The sequence below is a fragment of the Balaenoptera physalus genome, assembly GCF_965194825.1.
Source record: "Balaenoptera physalus genome assembly, chromosome: 3".
Taxonomy (NCBI): domain Eukaryota; kingdom Metazoa; phylum Chordata; class Mammalia; order Artiodactyla; family Balaenopteridae; genus Balaenoptera; species Balaenoptera physalus.
Window position 1 is genome coordinate 59,878,356 of NC_138890.1, and position 19,639 is coordinate 59,897,994.

Genomic DNA, 19,639 nt, shown 5'->3' on the forward strand with positions numbered 1-19,639 from the left:
CGCCTCGTCCAGGGCGCGCGTCGTGCTGATCTCGCCCGTGTACAGCCCCACGCGGAACGGGCTGCGCGCGCCACCCGCCGCCGGCTGCAGCTCGTACGACAGCCACGCGTTGTAGCCCGAGTCCGCGTCCACCGCGCGCACTTTCGCCACCACGTGGCCCGCGCCCACCGACCGAGCCACCAGCTGGCTCGGCGCTCCCGCCCCGCCGCCCGGCCCGGGCAGCAGCAGCGCCGGCGCGTTGTCGTTCTCGTCCAGCACGAACACCTGCAGCGTCACGTTGCTGCCCAGAGGCGGCACGCCCGCGTCGCGCGCGCTCACCTGGAATTGCAGCAGCTCCAGCTCCTCGTGGTCCAGCGGCTGCAGCGCGTACACCTTGCCGCTCTCCGCGTGCACCGACACGTAGCTCGACAGCGCTCGCTCGCCCACCCGCCGCTCCACCAGCGAGTAGGACACCAGCGCGTTCTCCTGCGCGTCCGCGTCCCGCGCCGACACCGTGAAGATGTGGCAGCCGGGCGGGTTGTTTTCCTTCAGCAACACCGTGTACTCGGGCTGCGCGAACGCGGGCGCGTTGTCGTTCATGTCGGCCACCTCCACGGACAAGCTGGCGGTGGCCGACAAAGAAGGCGAGCCCCCGTCCCTCGCGGTCACCCCCACCTCATAGTTCGCCAGGTTCTCGCGATCCAGGGCGCTGTCCAACACCAGCGAATAGTAATTCTTGAAGGTGGACACCAGCTTGAAGGGGACATGAGGCGTCAGGGTGCAGGTCACCTACCCATTGACACCAGAGTCACGGTCAGACAAGGAGATGAAGGCGATGACGGTGCTGAGTGGAGACTCCTCTCTTACAGGCAAAGACGGATGTGACCGCCAGTTCCGGAGCATTATCATTTACATCCAGCACTTCCACTAAAACCTTGCAGTGATTTGACATTGGAGGACCTCCTTTATCAACTGTTTTTACCTGAATTTCGTAGGATTTCGTTTCTTCATAATCCAGTCTACCAATTAGCCTAATTTCCCCTGAGCTGGAATCAATTTTGAATTTGTTTTTTTGGTTTGTTTGTTTATGTTAAGAGAAACAACATTGCCAAAGTAAAGACAATTTCGCCATTTACACTTTTGTCAGCGTCAGAGGCGTTTAATGTGGTCATTAATGTTCCATTTGCTGGAACATTAGTAGTATCTAATAAGTGTACTCTGTACACGGCCTGGGCAAACCATGGGGCGTTATCATTAATGTTGAGCACCATGATCAGCAGCTGAACTGTACCTTCTAGTTCTGGTTTGCCCCCATCACTGGCTGTCAATAATAAACGAAGTTCTGGTGTATCTTCTCTATCCACAGACTTCCTCAGTTCAGGCGAAAGTGACTTACTCAGTTCATCACTTGCCTGTACATCCAAAGAGAAATAATCACTGGAGCTGAAAGTGTATGTTAGAAAAGCGTTGGTACCGATGTCTGCATCAGCAGCGCCCTCTATCGGGAAACGTGAATCCAGCAGCCTAGATTCAGGAATAAATAACCTTTGTTCTCTCACTCTAAAGACCTGTGGATTATCATTAATGTCCTTCACCTCCACCTCCACATGCAACACCTGCAGTGGCCTGTCCACGATCACCTCCAGGTGGATACTATATTTCGTGTTCTGTTTGCATAGCTCCTCCCGGTCAATCCGAGAATTCACAAACAAAATGCCGTTCTGCAGATTTACCTCCAGAAAGTCCCCATGGCTTTTGGATGCCACCCAGAACAGGTATGACACCAACTCGGCCAGCTCCAGCCCCAGGTCCTGAGCGATGCGGCCCACGAAGGTGCCATGTTTGGCCTCTTCATGGACCGAGTAGTGGATCTGGCTGCTGCCAGCCCCACAGGCTGTGAAGAGCAGAAGTGAGAGCAGCAGGCACCAGCCTCCCTGGCCACCTCTCCTTGAAAACAGCATCGCAAAAGCACTACTCCTTTCCTACCATTCTCACTTTACTTTAAAATCTTGCCTTTTTTTCCCCTTCATATTTGAAATAATTTATCTCCTTACCATTTTTGTCTTCTCTCTGGCAGTGACAAAATGGGGCTTCCTTCTTTAGTTTTTGGTAATCAGTATATGGAATCTCAAGTGACCCTAAATGCCAAAAGAATCCTGAAAGAGAAGAACAAACTTGGAGGACTCACACTTCCTGATTTCAAAACATGCTACAAAGCTACAGTAATCAAAACAGTGTGGTATTGTCATAAAGACAGACATATAGACCAATGGAATATAACAGAGAGCCCAGAAATAAATCCTTACATATATGGTCAGACGATTTTCAACCAAAGTGCTAAAACTATTCAATGGGAGGAAAGACAGTCTTTTCAACAAATGGTGCTGGGAAAACAGGAAATCCACATGCAAAAGAATGAAGTTATACCCTTACTTAACACCACATACAAACATTAACTCAAATAGATCCATGACCTAAATGTAAGACCTAAAACTGTAAAATTCTTAGAAGAAGATAGGGCAAAAGCTTCATGACATTGGGTTTGGTGATGATTCCTTGGATATCGTACAGGCAACAAAATTTTAAAAACAGACAAATTAGACTTCATAAAAGGTGAAAATTTTTTCCATCAAAAGACACTGTCAAGGACTTCCAGTTTCTAGTTCTGAATGTAAGGGGATTTGAAATCACCACTCCAACAAATAAAAAGCTGAGCAGACTGAAAAAAATCAACAACACTTCTTGGCTGTGTAAGAGAGGGGAGGACACAGGGCAAACCACTACTCCCAAAATTAAAGAGACAGGGAAATACAGAAAGTCACAGATTACTTACTGGCACAGAGACCCAAGAGCAGAAGCCACTGTGGAAACCAGAGCTGGAACAGGAATATCTGAACTGCAATAGACAAATTGCTGGAGGCTCAATGTAGATGGGGGAGAAGCAGTCATGAGGGGGGCTCAAAATATTTTGAAATTTACCTCTAGGAACTTGACCAGATTCCCACAGTAAATATCAGAGAAAAATCCCCCTCATGCTTCTGGCAGTGGGAGGTGGAAATGAACCATTTTGAAATGTATTCTGTTCTTCTTAACAAGGCCTTCCCTCAGGGAAACTAATTAATGGAAGACTAATTCTTGGTTTATTATCAGAGCCAATTCCAGCAGGCTCTAGTTTTCTGTGAGGGAGAAGAAAAATACCAATTCCAGGGCATTCTAGCCATTCTGTCTGACATGGGGTGGAGGGGAATGAGAAACACTTGTGAAGTTCATAGTTCAGAAGCATAATATCACTAAAAGACTGAGACCTAACCATAGGACTATAGAATGCTTCCCCTCTTCCCACACCTCAACACCTCATTATTACTAGGCTTTTTGTAGCAGTTCCTTCTGCCTGGTATATCATGTCCAGCTATCAACAAAAAATTATGAGGCATAGCAAAAGGGGCGGGGGGAACTCCACAATTTGAAGAGCAGAGCAAATATCAGAACCAGACTTGACAGGGATGTTGGAATTATCAGACTGGTAATTTAAATCAGCTATGATTAATATGCTAATGACTCCAATTGATAAAGTAGACAGCATGTAAGAACAGAAGAGATGGTCAATGTAAACAGAGATGGAAATCCTAAGAAAGAACCAAAAAGAAATATTAAACCCCATTTTTGAAGAAAAAAATACCCGTTTAAAAGAAAATGTAACAGAAATGAAAGATGTCTTTGACGGGCTCAGTAGTAGATTGGACATGGATGAGGAAAGAATCTCTGAGCTAGAGGATATATCAATAGATTCCTCAAAAACCAAAAAGCAAAGAGAACAAAAATTGAAAAAACAGAAGAGAAAATCCAAGGACTGTGGGAAAACTTTTTAAAAGGCATAAAAAAGGCATAGCATTAAAAAAAAGTGGGGGGTGGTGTATAACATACTCATAGTGGGAATACCAGAAGAAATAGAGAAAGGAAAGGAAGAAATATTTGAAATAATAATGACCAAGGGGCTTCCCTGGTGGCACAGTGGTTGAGAATCTCCCTGCCAATGCAGGGGACACGGGTTCAAGCCCTGGTCTGGGAAGATCCCACATGCTGCGGAGCAACTAGGCCCGTGAGCCACAACTACTGAGCCTGCGCGTCTGGAGCCTGTGCTCTGCAACAAGAGAGGCCGCAGCAGTGAGAGGTCCGTGCACCGCAATGAAGAGTGGCCCCTGCTCGCCACAACTAGAGAAAGCCCTCGCAGAGGAATGAAGACCCAACACAGCCAAAAATTAAATAAATAAATAAATAAATTTATAAAATTGTTAAAAAAAATATTAATGACCGAGAATTTCCTCCAAATTAATTTCAGACATCAAATCACAGATCCAGGAAGCTCAGATAACACCAAGCAGAATAAACACCAAAAAATCTACACCTGGCATATCAGTTTCAAACTATAGAAAATCAAAGATTAAATAAAAATCCTCTTATTTTACTACAGCTTTATGTTACCATCAGGGGAAACTGGGTGAAAGGTACACAGGATCTCTCTGTATTATTTCTTACAACTGAATTTGAATGTACAATTATCTCAAAATAAAAAGTTTAATTGAAAAAAAAATCCTGAAAGAAGCCAGAGGGAAAATACACTTTACCTATAGAGGAACAAAGATAAAAATTACATCTCACTTCTCCTCAAAAACCACAAGAACTTTCTCAACTTGATAATGAGAATCCATGACAAACCTATAGATAACATTATACGTAATTGTGAAGGACTGAATGCCTTCAACCTCAGATTGGGAACAAGGCAAAGATATCTGGTCTCACTACTCTTATTTGTTTTAGCATAGTGAAGGAAGTTCTACTCTGTGCCATAAAACAAGAAAAGGAAATAAGAGGCATATAGATGAGAAAGAAAGAAAACTGTCCCTATTTACAGGGGCAGTAAAAAACTTCCTAGAAAAGTGAATGCAGCAATGTCACAGAAAACAAGATAAACATACAAAAATGAATGTATTTCCATATACTAACAATGAAAATATACATACCAAAATTAAATTTAAAATACAATACCATTTACATTAGCTCAAAAAAGATACTTAGGTGTAAGTGTATTCTGTATCCTGAAAACTACAAAACACTAATGAAAGAAATTGAAGAATATCTAAAGTGGAGAGACCTACTGTGTTCATGAATTGGATGACTTGACACTTCATGGAGAGATGTCAGTTTTCCCTGAATTAACATATAGATTTAATACAATTCCTACCAAAATCTCAACAAGATTTTCTATAGATATAGATAAGATTACATGGAATAACAAAGAAACTATACTTGAAGCAATTTTTAAAAACAATAAAAAAGTAGAAGGAATCAGTGTATCCTATTATTTATTATACAGCTACAGAAATCAAGACTGTGCTATTGGTAGATAAATAGACAGGTAGATCAAGGGAACAAAATAAATAATCCAAAAATGGACCCATGCTAATGTGCTGAACTAACTGAATTTTGACAAAGTTGCAGAAGAAATTAAATGCAGGAAATATAGCTTTTCCAGCAAATAGTGTTAGAGCAATTGGACTTTGCTAGGAAAAACAAACAAACAAAAAAACCCTACCTAAGTCTCATATCTTATACTAAAATCAATTCAAAATGGATCATGAACCTAAAAGTAAAACATAAAACACTAAAACTTTTAGAAAAAAATATAGGAGAAAATCTTTAGGATCTAAGGGTAGGCAAAGAGTTCTTAGACTTGACACCAAAAGCACAGGCTGTAAAAGAAAAAAAATTGATAAATTGGATGTCATCAAAATTTAAGAACTTTTACTCTGTGAAATACCATATTTAGAGTATGAGAATAAAAGCTAAATTTAAAAAAAGCTAAATAATAAAATTTTGGAGAAATTGTCTGCAAGCACATAACTGACAAAGAACTTGTATCTAGAATCTATAATGGATAATCAAAACTCAACAGTAAAAAATCAAACAGCCCAATTAGTACCTGGGCAAAGACATGAAGAAACATTTCACCTGCTGGAGAGGGTGTGGAGAAAAGGGAACCCTCTTGCACTGTTGGCGGAAATGTAAATTGATACAGCCACTATGGAGAACAGTATGGAGGTTCCTTAAAAAACTAAAAATAGAACTACCATACAACCCAGCAATCCCACTACTGGGCATATACCCTGATAAAACCATAATTCAAAAAGAGTCAAGTACCACAATGTTCATTGTGGCTCTGTTTACAATAGCCAGGACATGGAAACAACCTAAGTGTCCATCGACAGATGAATGGATAAAGAAGATGTGACCCATATATACAATGGAATATTACTCAGCCATAAAAGGAAACGAAATTGAGTTATTTGTATTGAGGTAGATGGACCTAGAGTCTGTCATACAGAGTGAAGTAAGTCAGAAAGGGAAAAACAAATACCATATGCTAACACACATATACGGAATCTAAAAAAAAAAAGTTCTGAAGAACCTAGGGGCAGGACAGGAATAAAGATGCAGACATAAAGAATGGACTTGAGGACACAGGGAGGGGGAAGGGTAAGCTGGGACAAAGTGAGAGAGTGGCATGAACATATATACACTATCAAATGTAAAATAGGTAGCTAGTGGGAAGCAACCACATAGCACAGGGAGATCAGCTCAGTGCTTTGTGACCACCTAGAGGGGTGGGATAGGGAGGGTGGGAGGGAGACACAAGAGGGAAGAGATATGGGGATATATGTATATGTATAGCTGATTCACTTTGTTATAAAGCAGAAACTGGTGCACCATTGTAAAGCAATTATAGTCCAATAAAGACGTTAAAAAAAAAAGAATTCTAGGAAGCACACAGGAGGGAGGGAGACGCAAGCTGGAGGGGAGATGTTAGTTGAAGGAGAGTTATGTTTTCAGTGGAACAGACTCTCAAGCACGTTTAAAAGCTGTTGGAAAGAGTGTGGTTTAGACTATGAATAAGAGAAACAGGATAACTGATAATGTAAGACCCCTGAGAAGCTGGGAGCATCAGGAGTTCAAGCATGGGGGGAAGGCTTGGTCTTGGTTGTGAAGAGGGATCACTGCTTTCACTGAATCAGAAGAGGGTGGAGAGAGAATGAGTTCGAATGAGTGGGGACATGCATACCTGGTATCCACTTGCTCCTCAAATGAATTTACCTTGCTCCTCAAATGAATTTACCTCCAGATCAAAGCAATAGCTTTTTTTTTTAATTTTTATTTATTTATTTATTTATTTACTTATTTATTTATTTATTTATTTATTTATTTATGGCTGTGTTGGGTCTTCGTTTCTGTTCGAGGGCTTTCTCTAGTTGTGGCAAGTGGGGGCCACTCTTCATCGCGGTGCGCGGGCCTCTCACTATCGCAGGCTTTCCTGTTGCAGAGCACAGGCTGCAGATGCGCAGGCTCAGTAATTGTGGCTCACGGGCCCAGCCGCTCCACGGCATGTGGGATCTTCCCAGACCAGGGCTCGAACCCGTGTCCCCTGCATTGGCAGGCAGATTCTCAACCACTGCACCACCAGGGAAGCCCAAAGCAATAGCTCTGAGCCAAGCCCTGTCTTAGGTGCTTGAGATGTGTGAGTGAATGACACAGACAAAGATCTTGTGGAGTTAGAGGCAATTTTGGTTATTTTTTCCTTATTATATTTTTTCATTTTATTTCGTGTTAAAGGGTAATGTGGCTGCAATTTTTTCTGAGAAGGTAAAGGTCAGGTTATTGCTGTAAGGAAGCTGGCAGGGAGTTGGGGAGGCCCAAAGGGAAAGTGTAAAAACCTTGTCATTGAGGGCAGGACAGAGAAACTTACCCCATTTTGGGGGGCACTGGGGAGGTCCTTTTAAAGTTGAACCCTTGCCTTTATGAAAAACCGTTGGGTGGACTGTTGTGCAGCTCTCTCCAGCCGAGCTTGGCTCCTAGGCAAAGATCTAGAGAAAGCAAAAAAAAGAAGGTTTAGCTACAAGAAGACTCTTAAATTAATTTTCTCCCTGTGCATTTGTGCCCAATTTTATCTCTACTTGTTTATGCTTTATCATCTCCTTTACCTTGAGTGCACTTGACAAAAGTTTATCTATTTTACTGATATGTTTAAATAATTTTATTTTTTCCCCTTTTATCTCTAATATATTATGGTTACCTTGATTAATTTAACTCTCATTTATGTTTGTTCATTTCAATGCTTTTTTTCTCAACTTTTTCCCCATGAATACATAGTTAATTCTTTTTCTTGCTTAATAACAAAAGCATTTAAGACTATACATTTTTCTGAAGATAGTTTTGGATCCATGCAGTTGATTTTGATATATAATGTTCTTTAATTTCTAAAATGTTTGTAATTTAATTGTAATCTTTCATTTTCTCTTTTTTTCCCCAAAAGTTACTGAAAATAGAGTTTTTTAGATTTCCAGTGGGTTAGAGTCAATTATTATATATTTGATTTTATTACTTTGTGGTGAAAGAATGTGGGTTGTATAATTAACGCTATTACTGAATTAAATAAGGTATATTTATGTCCTCATATGTTATCAAATTTTGTAATCATTCCACAGACAGACACTTGGAAATAATTGTACATTGTTAATAGGCTTAGAAAATTTGATAATCATTCCTTTGTACAACTATTGCTTATTGAGTTTCTAATATGTGCAAGGAATCACAGTAGGTACTGGGAATGTAGGGAGAACAAGATAGTCAGGGTCTCTGTCCTGATAGAACTTATGTTCTAGTGCAAGAGACAGGGAGAAAAAAGTACATATCAAATACAATGTTTATAAGTTGCCATGAGTGCTATGAAGGAAGCAAGGAAAAGGAATTGAGGTAGAGATAGCAGACTGCACTCTTCATAGGGTGGTCAGGAAAGGCCACCAGAAGAACTTATACTCAGACAAAGTCCTAGAGGATCATAAGCTACTGGCCAAATAAAGCTTTGGAGGGAGATCTTTCCCTGGAGAGAGAATAGGAGAGAACCAGGGAGCTGGCGATACTTGCAAGGGAATGATTACAATGAGAAGTCATGGACTTCAGGTTAGACAGGGAAGCGAGGAAGAAATAAGCAGTCAGAAAGTTACAGGGCCAGTAATTTGGCAACCTCCCAAGAGCTGAAGAATTTGGGGCTGTAGGGGTTTGTGATTTAACGATGTAGGTAGAAGAAGGGTGGAGGACAGAGAGTGGGGTGTTTAAACTCAAGATTTTAGAGACAGTACAGTTTTTGGTGATGACTATCTAAGATGTGACCAGGGGAGGGAGTGACTGAGTTCGACATTGTTGATGAAGGAGTGAGGATCCAGGGATCTGGAGCACTGGAAAGTTTACCTCTATGGACATTGTTGTAGGACTTTGGGTAGAGAGGAAAACTAGAGGCCAAAATCAGTTTATTGTACTTTATTGTTAGATTATCTATATTTTAAATAAATTTAATCTAATTGAAAAAAAAACATTTCACCAAAGAAGATATACAAATGGCAAAGAAACATGAAAATATTTTTAACACCAGTAGCATTTGGGGAAATGCAAATTAAAACTATAATGAGATATCATTACACATTTACCAGAATGGCTAAAATAAAAAATTCTGACATCAAATGTTAGCAAGAATGTAGAAAAACTAGGTCATTCATATGTGGCTGATGAGAATATAGAATATGACAGCCATTCTGGAAAACAGATTGGCCGATTCTTTTGGGAAAAAATAGATTTAAAATTGCACTCCTGGGCATTTATCCCAGAGAAGTGAAAACTTATGTTCACAAAAAAACCTCTAGACAAATATTGATAGCAACATTATAATATTCAAAACACTGAAAACAAAACAAAACAAGATACTCTTCGATGAGAGAATGGGGAAAAAAAGCTGAAAAATACAGTAACTGAAGTGAAAAATTCACCAGAGGGGTTCAACAGCAGATATGAGTAGGCAGAATAAAGAATCAGCACACTTGAAGATATAGGACAATGGAAATGTTTGAGGAACAGAAAGAAAAAAGATTGAAGAAAAGTAAAGGGAGCCTAAAGGACTTATGAGACACCATCAAGAATAAGAATATATGCATTATTGGAGTCCAAAAATGAGAAGAGAAGGAGAAATGGGTAGAAAGATTATTTGAAAAAAATAGTAGTCAAAAACTTCCCAAATTTGATGAGAGATGTGTATCTACAAATCCAAGAAACTCAACGAACTCCAAGTAGAATAAATCTAAGGAAACCAACACTAAGACACATTATAACCAAACTGTCAAAAGACAAAGGGAGAATCTTGAAAGCAGCAAAAAAGAAATTACTTGGCATGTACAAGTGATGCTCAATAAAATTATCAACTGACTTTTTATCAGAAAACTTGGAAGCCACAAGGCAGTAGAATGATATATTTACAATTCTGAAAGAAAAATTTGTCAATCAAGAATTTCATATCTGGCAAAAATGTCCTTCAAAAGTGACATTCCAAAATAAACAAAAGCAAGGGAGTTCATTACCACTAGACCTGCCCTAAGGAAATGCTAAAGAGAGTCCTTTGGGTTCAAATCAAAGGATGCTAGACAGTAACTTAAATTTGAATGATAATATAAAGATCTCCAGCAAATGTAAATACATGGGCATATATAAAAGCCAATATTATTGTAATTTTGATTAGTAAGTCTGCTTTTTGTTTTCTACATAATTTAAAAGACAAATGCATAAAAATAATTTAAATCTGCTATTGGACACACAATGTATAAAAATGTAATGTGTGATGTCAAAACATAAAGATGGGGAGATGAAGCTGCATAGGAATAGAGTTCTTGTATGTGATTGAAGTTAAGTTGGTATCAATTCAAATGAGATTGTTATAACTTTAGGATGTATATGTAATCCCCATGGTAATCACAAAAATAATATCTATAGAAAAACACAAAAGGAAATGAAAAGGGAATCAATACATGTGATTACAAAAAATCAACTAAACACAAAAGAAGGTGGTAATGGAGTAAATGAGGGACAAAAAAAAGCTATAGAGCATACATAAAACAAACAGCAAAATGGCAGAAATAAATGCTTCTTTATGAGTATACTATTATTCTAAAGGTACATGGATTAAATTCTCCATTCAAAAGGCAGATATTGGCAGAATGGATTGAAAACATAATCGTATTCTATGCTGTCTACAGGAGACATAATTTAGATTCAAAAATTGAATCAAGATTCAATACAAGGGCTTCCTTGGTGGCACAGTGGTTGTCAATCTGCCTGCCAATACAGGGGACACGGGTCCGAACCCTGGTCTGGGAAGATCCCACATGCCGTGGAGCGACTAGGCCCGTGAGCCACAATTACTGAGTCTGTGCGTCTGGAGCCTGTGCTCCTCAACAAGAGAGGCCGCGATAGTGAGAGGCCTGTGCACCATGATGAAGAGTGGCCCCCACTTGCCACAGCTAGAGAAAGCCCTTGCACAGAAACGAAGACCCAACACAGCCATAAATAAATAAATAAATAAATAAAAAATTTTTTAAAAAGATTGAAAATAAAGGATTGGAAATTATGCATACACACACACACACACACACACACACACACACACACACACACACAGCAAACAGTAACCATACAAAAGCTAGAGTGGCTATACTTATATCAGACAAAACAGACTTTAAACTAAAAATAATACTAGAGAAAAAAGAGTGACTTTATGTTGATAAAAGGGTCAATACATCTTTAAATTATAAAAATTATAAACATATACCCACCTAACAACAGAGCCCCCAAACACATAAAGCAAAGACTGATAGAAATGACTGCAGAAATAAACAATTCCACAATAGTCAGAAACTTCAATACTCCACTATCAATCCTATATGAAACAACCATGCATAAAATCAACAAGGAAACAGAAGAATTGAACAACAGTCTATACAAACTAGACCTAACAGACTTTTACAGAGAACTCCATCAACAACAGCAAAATATACACTCTTCTCAAGTACACATGGAACACTCTCCAGGTTGAGACATAAAGCAAACCTTTATGTTGAGACACAAAGCAAACCTCAATAAATTCAAAAAAGATTTAACTCACTAAAGGATGTTCCCCTTTAATGGAAATTAGAAATTAATAACAGAAAGAAATTTAGGAAATGCAAAAAATATGTAAAAATTAAACAATACATTACTAAATAACCACTTGGCAAAAGAAGAAACATCAAGAAAAATAAGAAAATAGTTTGAGGTAAATGAAAATATAGCACAACATACCAAAACTTAATGGGAGACAAGTGCTTAGAGGGAAATTTACAACTGTAAGTTCAAAGAGAAGAATGATCTTAAATTAATAAACTAAACTTCCACCTTAAGATACTGAAGGAAAAAAAAAGAAGAGCAAACTAAACCTAAATCAATCAGAAGGAAGTAAATAATAATGCTTACAACAGATACTGATGAACTAGAGTACAGAAAAAGAATGAAATAAATATCAATAAAACAAAAGGACAGTTATTTTAAAAGATCATTAAAATTGACAAACCTTTCACTAGACTGACAAAAAGAAAGAAAGAGAGAGAAAAGAATCAAATAACTAAAATTGGAAATGAGAGAAGGAACACTACTACTGACCTTATAGAAATAAGAAGAATGCTAAGGTTATACTATGAACAAGTGTGGGCCAACAAATTAGATAATATAGACGAAATGGAAAAATTCCTGGAAAGATAGAAACTAACAAAATTGAGTTTAGAAAAAATATAAAACTCTGAATAGACCTATAACAAGTGAAGAGATTGAATTAGGAAAAAAAAAAACAAAAAACTTCCCACAAGGAAAATCCCAGAACCAGATAGTCATTTTTAAAAGGTTCTTCACCAAGCCTTCCAAAGAACAGAAAAGGATGGAATATTTCTCAGCTTTCTATGAGGCCACTGATACTAAAACCAGACAAGACACCACAAAAAAAAACCCTACAAACAAATAACTCTTATGAATACAGACATTGTTGAATATATCAACAAAATACTAGCACATTGAATCCAGCAAAATTTTGAAAAGATAAAGCATTATGACTAATGGTGATTTATCCCAGTAATGCAAGGTTGTTTTACCATCTGAAAATCAATTAATGTAATACTTCATATCAATAAAAGACAAAAACCACATGATCATCTTTATAGACATTTTTCTCTTTTTATTTTGGGATACAGGAAGTCCAAACAATGGCACAGAGATCCAAACATGACTACATGTTGAAGTCGTTCCCAAGTGGGAATATCAAATTTAAGATGCATTAAGGTAGTTTTGTGAGTTAAGGGAAAGGAGGAGGAGTAAAAGTAAGGAATCAATGAACAAGGAACAAGGTCCTGGAAGTGGAAGACGGGTAAGGGAAGAGTAGGAGAGATATGGAGGGGAGTATAACGAGGTTCTGTGGATCTATAAATAAGGTATTTCTAACTTTCTCATAATTTTAATTTGCTTTATCTAAGTAATTATTTAGTGAGGCAATTTTAAAGTCCAATTTCAAGGGCGGAAGGCTCCTCATAGCAACTAAATAAAGCACTCCATTGGGAAGTAGAAATATTTTCTTTGTGTTCTAAGGTACGTCAAAATGTACAATCTAGTCTATATCGAAAGTTCTCCAAAGTAAGCACTATAATTCCAAATTGTACCTGGTAAAACTGCACCAGTTAGAGATATATGAACTTAAATTAGCATATAGACTTTATACAGTCTCCAATTTTTTTCTAGGATAGATATTCTGATTATCTAAATACAGAAATATAAAACGTGAAGGCTTTCTTAGTTAATCAAATTATATTACGAATTCTCCCAAACTGAGAAAGATGTAAATGTTGCCTAAAATTCTTCCTAAATTCCTAAAATTTGTTCTTACCAGCATGAATTATTTGACGAAAACTAAGATCTCGAACATGAATAGAGGTCTTCCCACATACCTTGAATTCATAGAGTTTCTCCCCTGTATGAATTCTCTGAAGTTGAGTGATCTGATAGACACTATTTAAGGCCTCTCCAAATATTTTATATTTATAGGATTTTCATCATTATGAATTCTCTTTTGCATATTAGGGTGTCTTCCTTTATTAAACACTTTCTCACATTCCATATATTCATAATAATTCACACAAGTATAAATTCACCAACATATATTAAGGTTTGAATTATATCTAAAAGCCTTCACACATTCCTTACACTCAAAGAGCTTCTTACCAATATGAATATTATCAAGGAACCTACTGATGCATACTAACGGTTTTCCCACTTTGACTAAATTTATAGGATTTTTAAAAACCAATATTAATAATCTGATGTTGATTAAGTTGTTCACACACAGTAAAGGCTTTTTAGAATATTTTATAGTCATAAAGCTTCACAGAAGTATGAGTTCTCTAACATATAGTAAGGACTGAATTAAGTCTAAATATCTTCCCACATTTAAAAAATTTTTATTTTATACTGGAGTATAGTTGATTTACAATGTTGTGTTAGTTTCAGGTGTAGAGCAAAGTGATTCAGTTATACATATACATATACCTATTCTTTTTCAAATTATTTTCTCATTTAGGTTATTATAGAATATTGAGTAGAGTTCCCTGTGCTATACAGTAGGTCCTTGTTGGTTATCTATTTTAAATATAGTAGTGTGTATATGTCAATCCCAAACTCTCAATTTATCCCTCCCCCAACACCCTTCCCCTTTGGTAACCATAAGTTTGTTTTCCAAGTCTGTGAGTCTGTTTATGTTTTGCAAATAGGTTTATTTGTATCATTTTTTTTAGATTCCACATATAAACAATATCATATGATATTTGTCTTTCTCTGTCTGACTTACTTCACTTAGTATGATAATCTCCAGGTGCATCCATTTTGCTGCAAATGGCATTATTTCATTATTTTTAATGGCTGAGTGATATTCCATTGTATATATGTACCATATCTTCTTTATCCATTCATCTGTCAATGGACATTTAGGTTACTTAGTTTACTTCCACATCTTGGCTATTGTAAACAGTGCTAAAATGAACATTGGGGTGCATGTATCCTTTTGAACCATGGTTTTCTCCAGATATATGCCCAGGAGTGGGATTGCTGGATCATATGGTAGCCCTATTTTAGTTTTTTAAGGAACCTCCATACTGTTCTCCATAGTGGCTATACTAATTTACATTCCCACCAACAGTGAAGGAGAGATCCCTTTTCTCCACACCCTCTCCAGCATTTATTGTTTGTAGACTTTTTTATAACAGCCATTCTGACTGATGTGAGGCGGTATCTCATTGTAGTTTTGATTTGCATTTCTCTAATAATTACCGATGCTGAGCATCTTTTCATATGCCTGTTGACCACCTGCGTGTCTTCTTTGGAGAAATGTCTATTTAGGTCTTCTGTCCATTTTTTGATTGGGTTTTTCTTTCTTTGTTGTTTTGTTTTTTTACATTGAGCTGCATGAGGTGTTTGTAAATTTTGGAGATTAATCCCTTGTCAGTTGCATCATCTGCAAATATTTTCTCCTGTTCTGTGGGTTGTCTTTCCACATTTCTTATATTAATCAGTTATCTCACCAATATGAATTCTCTGATATTAAGTAACTTGTACAAACACAATAATGGCTTTCTCACATTTCTTACATTCATAATGATTATCATCAGTATGAATTCTCTGCCTTGAAGAAAAGACTCAATTCAGTCTAAAGACCTTATTTATATTCCTGTGATTTCTCTCCTGTATGAATTCTCTGATGTTGAGTAACTCATCCACACATAAATGCTTTCCTTCACTCCTTACATTCATAAAATTTATCACCAGTATGAATTCTCTGCCTTGAAGAAAGAATGCAATCAGGTCTAAAGACCTTCCCACATTCTTTATTTTCCTATGATTTTTCACCTGTATGAATACTCTGATATGGATAAATTGTCCACACACAGTTAAGGCCTTATTGCATTTTTAATATTCATAAAGCATCTCACCAGTATGAATTCTCTAACACATAGTAAGGACTGAATTAAGTCTAAACATCTTCCACATTTCTTACATTCATCGGTTTCTCATCAGTATAAATTATTGATGTTAAGTAACTTGTGTGCACACAAAAAAGGCTTCCCCACATTACTAATAGTCATAAAGTTTATCAACAGTATGAATTCTCTGGTTTGCAAAAAGAACTCAGTTCTAAACAACTTCCTACATTCCTTATATTCACAGGATTTTACATCAATATGAATTCTCTGGTGTTGACTATATTATCCACACAAATAATGACCTTCTCACATTGTTAACATGTAAGTTTCTGACCACTACGAATTCTCTGCAGTGTGGTAAATACTGACTTACATTTAAACATCTCCTCACATTCCTTACATTCACCGTGTTTTTTTTCACCAGTATGACTTCTCTGATGTTGAGTAAACTGATATTCGCTACTGAAGGTCATTCTACATTCTTCCTGATTACATCATTTCTAATTAGAGCATGTTTTCTCTCAAGTTTGATAAAGGTTGGATTTATGTTATTGCTTAAACAGATTTTCTGAGTTATATGTTAGAAAATGAGGCAATGTGGTCATTTTTGTAGATAATAATTTGGGTAAACTATTTCTTTTGAGTTACCCAACACCTCTTAAGCATGCTCTCACACTTTCAGTCATTTCTAAAGATAGAGGGCTTAAGGTCAAGTGTATTACTTCTTAAACTGATTCCCTAATTCCCGGAGCACTTATTTAGTGTCTTCTCTCCAAAAGTCTGGGCACAAAGGCTATTCGGTGATAGAGGAAGCTCCAGAACTAGACTGGTGTATAATGGAATTCTCAGAGGAAACTGTTTTACTAGTAAGTTAGTTTTGTGTAGCTTACTACTTAAACCCTACCGATAATCTTTTAAGCATGTAATTTCCCTTATGACTATCCTCCCCAAATAAAGTACCTGCAGTTGTTTGATTCTGGCCTTGAACATTGATTACATAAATAAAAGATAAAAGCCAAATAACGTAGAAAAGCATTTGTATTAATTTCCTAGGGCTGCTATAACAAATTACCACAAACTTGATTACTTAAAACAACAGAAATATATCTCTCACAGTTCTAGAGACCAGATTATAATATCAAGGTGTTATCAATGCTTCACTCCCTCCAAAGACTCTAGGTGAGAATCCATTCCTTACCTCTTCTGGTGGCTGTCAGCATTCCTGGTGGCTGTATCACTATAATGTCTCTTTCTCCATCTTCACATGGATCTCTCCCCTTCTCTGTGTTTTCTTCTGTCTCTTATAAGGAAATTAGCTGTTGCATTTAGGGTCCACCTCAGTAACCCAGGATGTTCTCATCTTCAGATCATTAATTTAATTTAATTACATCTAAAAAGACTATTTTTCAAAATAAGGTAATATTCAGAGGGTCCAGGTATTAAGACATGGACACATTGTTTTAGGGAGCCACCATTCAACCCACTACAGCATTCAGTAAAATTCAAATTTTTAAATTCTGATTAAAAATAACTCAGGAGGGGCATCCCTGGTGGCACAGTGGTTGAGAATCTGCCTGCCAATGCAGGGGACATGGGTTCGGGCCCTGGTCTGGGAGGATCCCACATGCTGCGGAGCAACTAGGCCTGTGAGCCACAACTACTGAGCCTGCGCGTCTGGAGCCTGTGCTCCGCAACAAGAGAGGCCGCGATAGTGAGAGGCCCGCGCACCGCGATGAAGAGTGGCCCCTGCTTGCCGCAACTAGAAAAAGCCCTCGCAAAGAAACGAAGACCCAACACAGCCAAAATTAAATAAATAAATAAATAAAAATTTTTAAAAACTATAAAAAAAAAACTCAGGAAAATTTCTTTTCTTTTTCTTTTTTTCTTATTTTTTTTGGAGGTCATTTGTAGGAAAGGCCAATATTCTCCTTTTTAAATTTATTTTTTATTTATTATTATTATTATTAATTTATTAATTTATTTTTGGCTGCATTGGGTCTTTGTTGCTGCACACAGGCTTTCTCTAGTTGCGGTGAGCAGGAGTTACTCTTTGTTGCAGTGCACAGTTTTCTCATTGTGGTGGCTTCTCTTGTTGAGGAGCAGGGACTCTAGGTGCACAGGCTTCAGTAGTTGTGGTGTACGGGCTTAGTTGCTCTGCAGCATGTGGGATCTTCCCGGACCAGGGACCGAACCCATGTCCCCTGCATTGGCAGGTGGATTCTTAACCACTGTGCCACCAGGGAAGTCCCAGGAGAACTTCTTTACCTGGAAAAATTGCATATTAAAAACCTACGGCAGGGAATTCCCTGGTGGTCCAGTAGTTAGGACTCTGCGCTTCCACTGCAGAGGGCATAGGTTCGATCCCTGGTCAGGGAACTAAGATCCCACAAGCCACATGGTGTGGCCAAAACAAACAAACAAAAAAAACAAAAACAAAACTACAGCAGAAATTACACTTAACATAGAAATTTTACATGCATTATTATAAAGAAAGAAAATGATAAAGCTATCATTTTTTACTACTGATGAAATAATCTACCTAGAAAAACCAACATAAGCAAAAGGCAAATATCAACAAGTGTTCTATAACCAGATCAACTTTAAAATATTAATAGTATTTCACTGCATCTGGCAGTATCCTTGTCCTGGAAAATCCAAATGAAAGGTACTCCAGGCAGTCACAGTTACTTAGGATACTCTACATCCTATCAGGGAATAGTTTGAGTCTGAGACCCCTGCATGAACTGTAGCAGATGGATTTCCATAATGTTTATCTTGGTCAACAGCCACCATCAGTTTGACTTTGGAGAAATAACCTGTATTTGCCCATGGTCTTTCAAATTGAATTCTGCAAAACTTTTGCATGAAACAGTAGAAGTACTGCTACTTGTAAAGATTACACTTCTATTGCTTAACATAATTTAAAGAAATAGGAATTTTTAAAGCTTTGGATTTGATTTTAAGACTTAAGTTATTGGGGAATTCCCTCGCTGTCCAGTGGTTAGTACTCCATGCTTTCACTGCTGAGGGGCGTGTGTTCAACCCCTAATTGGGGAACTAAGATCTCACAAGCCGCATGGTGTGGCAAAAAGAAAAAGAAAAAAAAAGACTTAAGTTATTAGTATTATCCAGTTCAAGGCAATTCTATTTAGAATCTTAGAGCTGAATGAGACCTGGAAGATAATGTAGTTTAGTCCCTTTTTTATAAATGAAGAAACTCATTCCCACACAAGCTGGGTGAGAGTTGTAAGGTCTGTGGCTCACTAGTGCAGAGGTTTAGAATCTAGTTCTTCCAGTAGTTTGTCTAATGTATAAGAATTCTGTTCTAAGTTTATTTTGATTAACTGCTTATTTTACTCTCTCATTTATACCTATTGTCCATTTCTTCTTAAATTCCTTCTATTTCTTTGGTACTTATCTTGCTTTATTTTCTCCATGATTTTTGCTTAATGAAGTTCAGTCAGATGGAGTGACTCTAATATTTTTTTCAAGTATTTCACTACCTTATCAATAAGCAGAAAACATTTTACTATATCTTTCACAATATTTTTTTAAAAGCTAAAAAGCATCTAGGAATTAGCTAAGAATATACAAGATGTCAATGAAGAAAAATATAATACACCGTTAAGTACAGAGAAAATTATACAGAAACATTCTGTGCTTAGATGACATTCATTAATATAAAATAAAAATTCCCCAAATTAACCCGTGAATTAAAAATCATTGACATCAGGGACTTC

At 37.6% G+C, this 19,639-nt stretch overlaps 1 protein-coding gene across 1 annotated transcript in view; it reads right to left on the bottom strand.

Moving 5' to 3' along the window:
- Window positions 1-19,639, bottom strand: part of LOC309657111 (protocadherin alpha-1-like) — a 49,276-nt gene that overhangs the window by 439 nt on the left and 29,198 nt on the right. Inside the window, 4 exon segments of the mRNA XM_082454158.1 lie at window positions 3-768; window positions 772-856; window positions 858-1,067; window positions 1,069-17,298. Of these exon segments, the coding sequence (XP_082310284.1) occupies window positions 3-768; window positions 772-856; window positions 858-1,067; window positions 1,069-1,940 (1,933 nt within the window). The 5' untranslated portion in view covers window positions 1,941-17,298.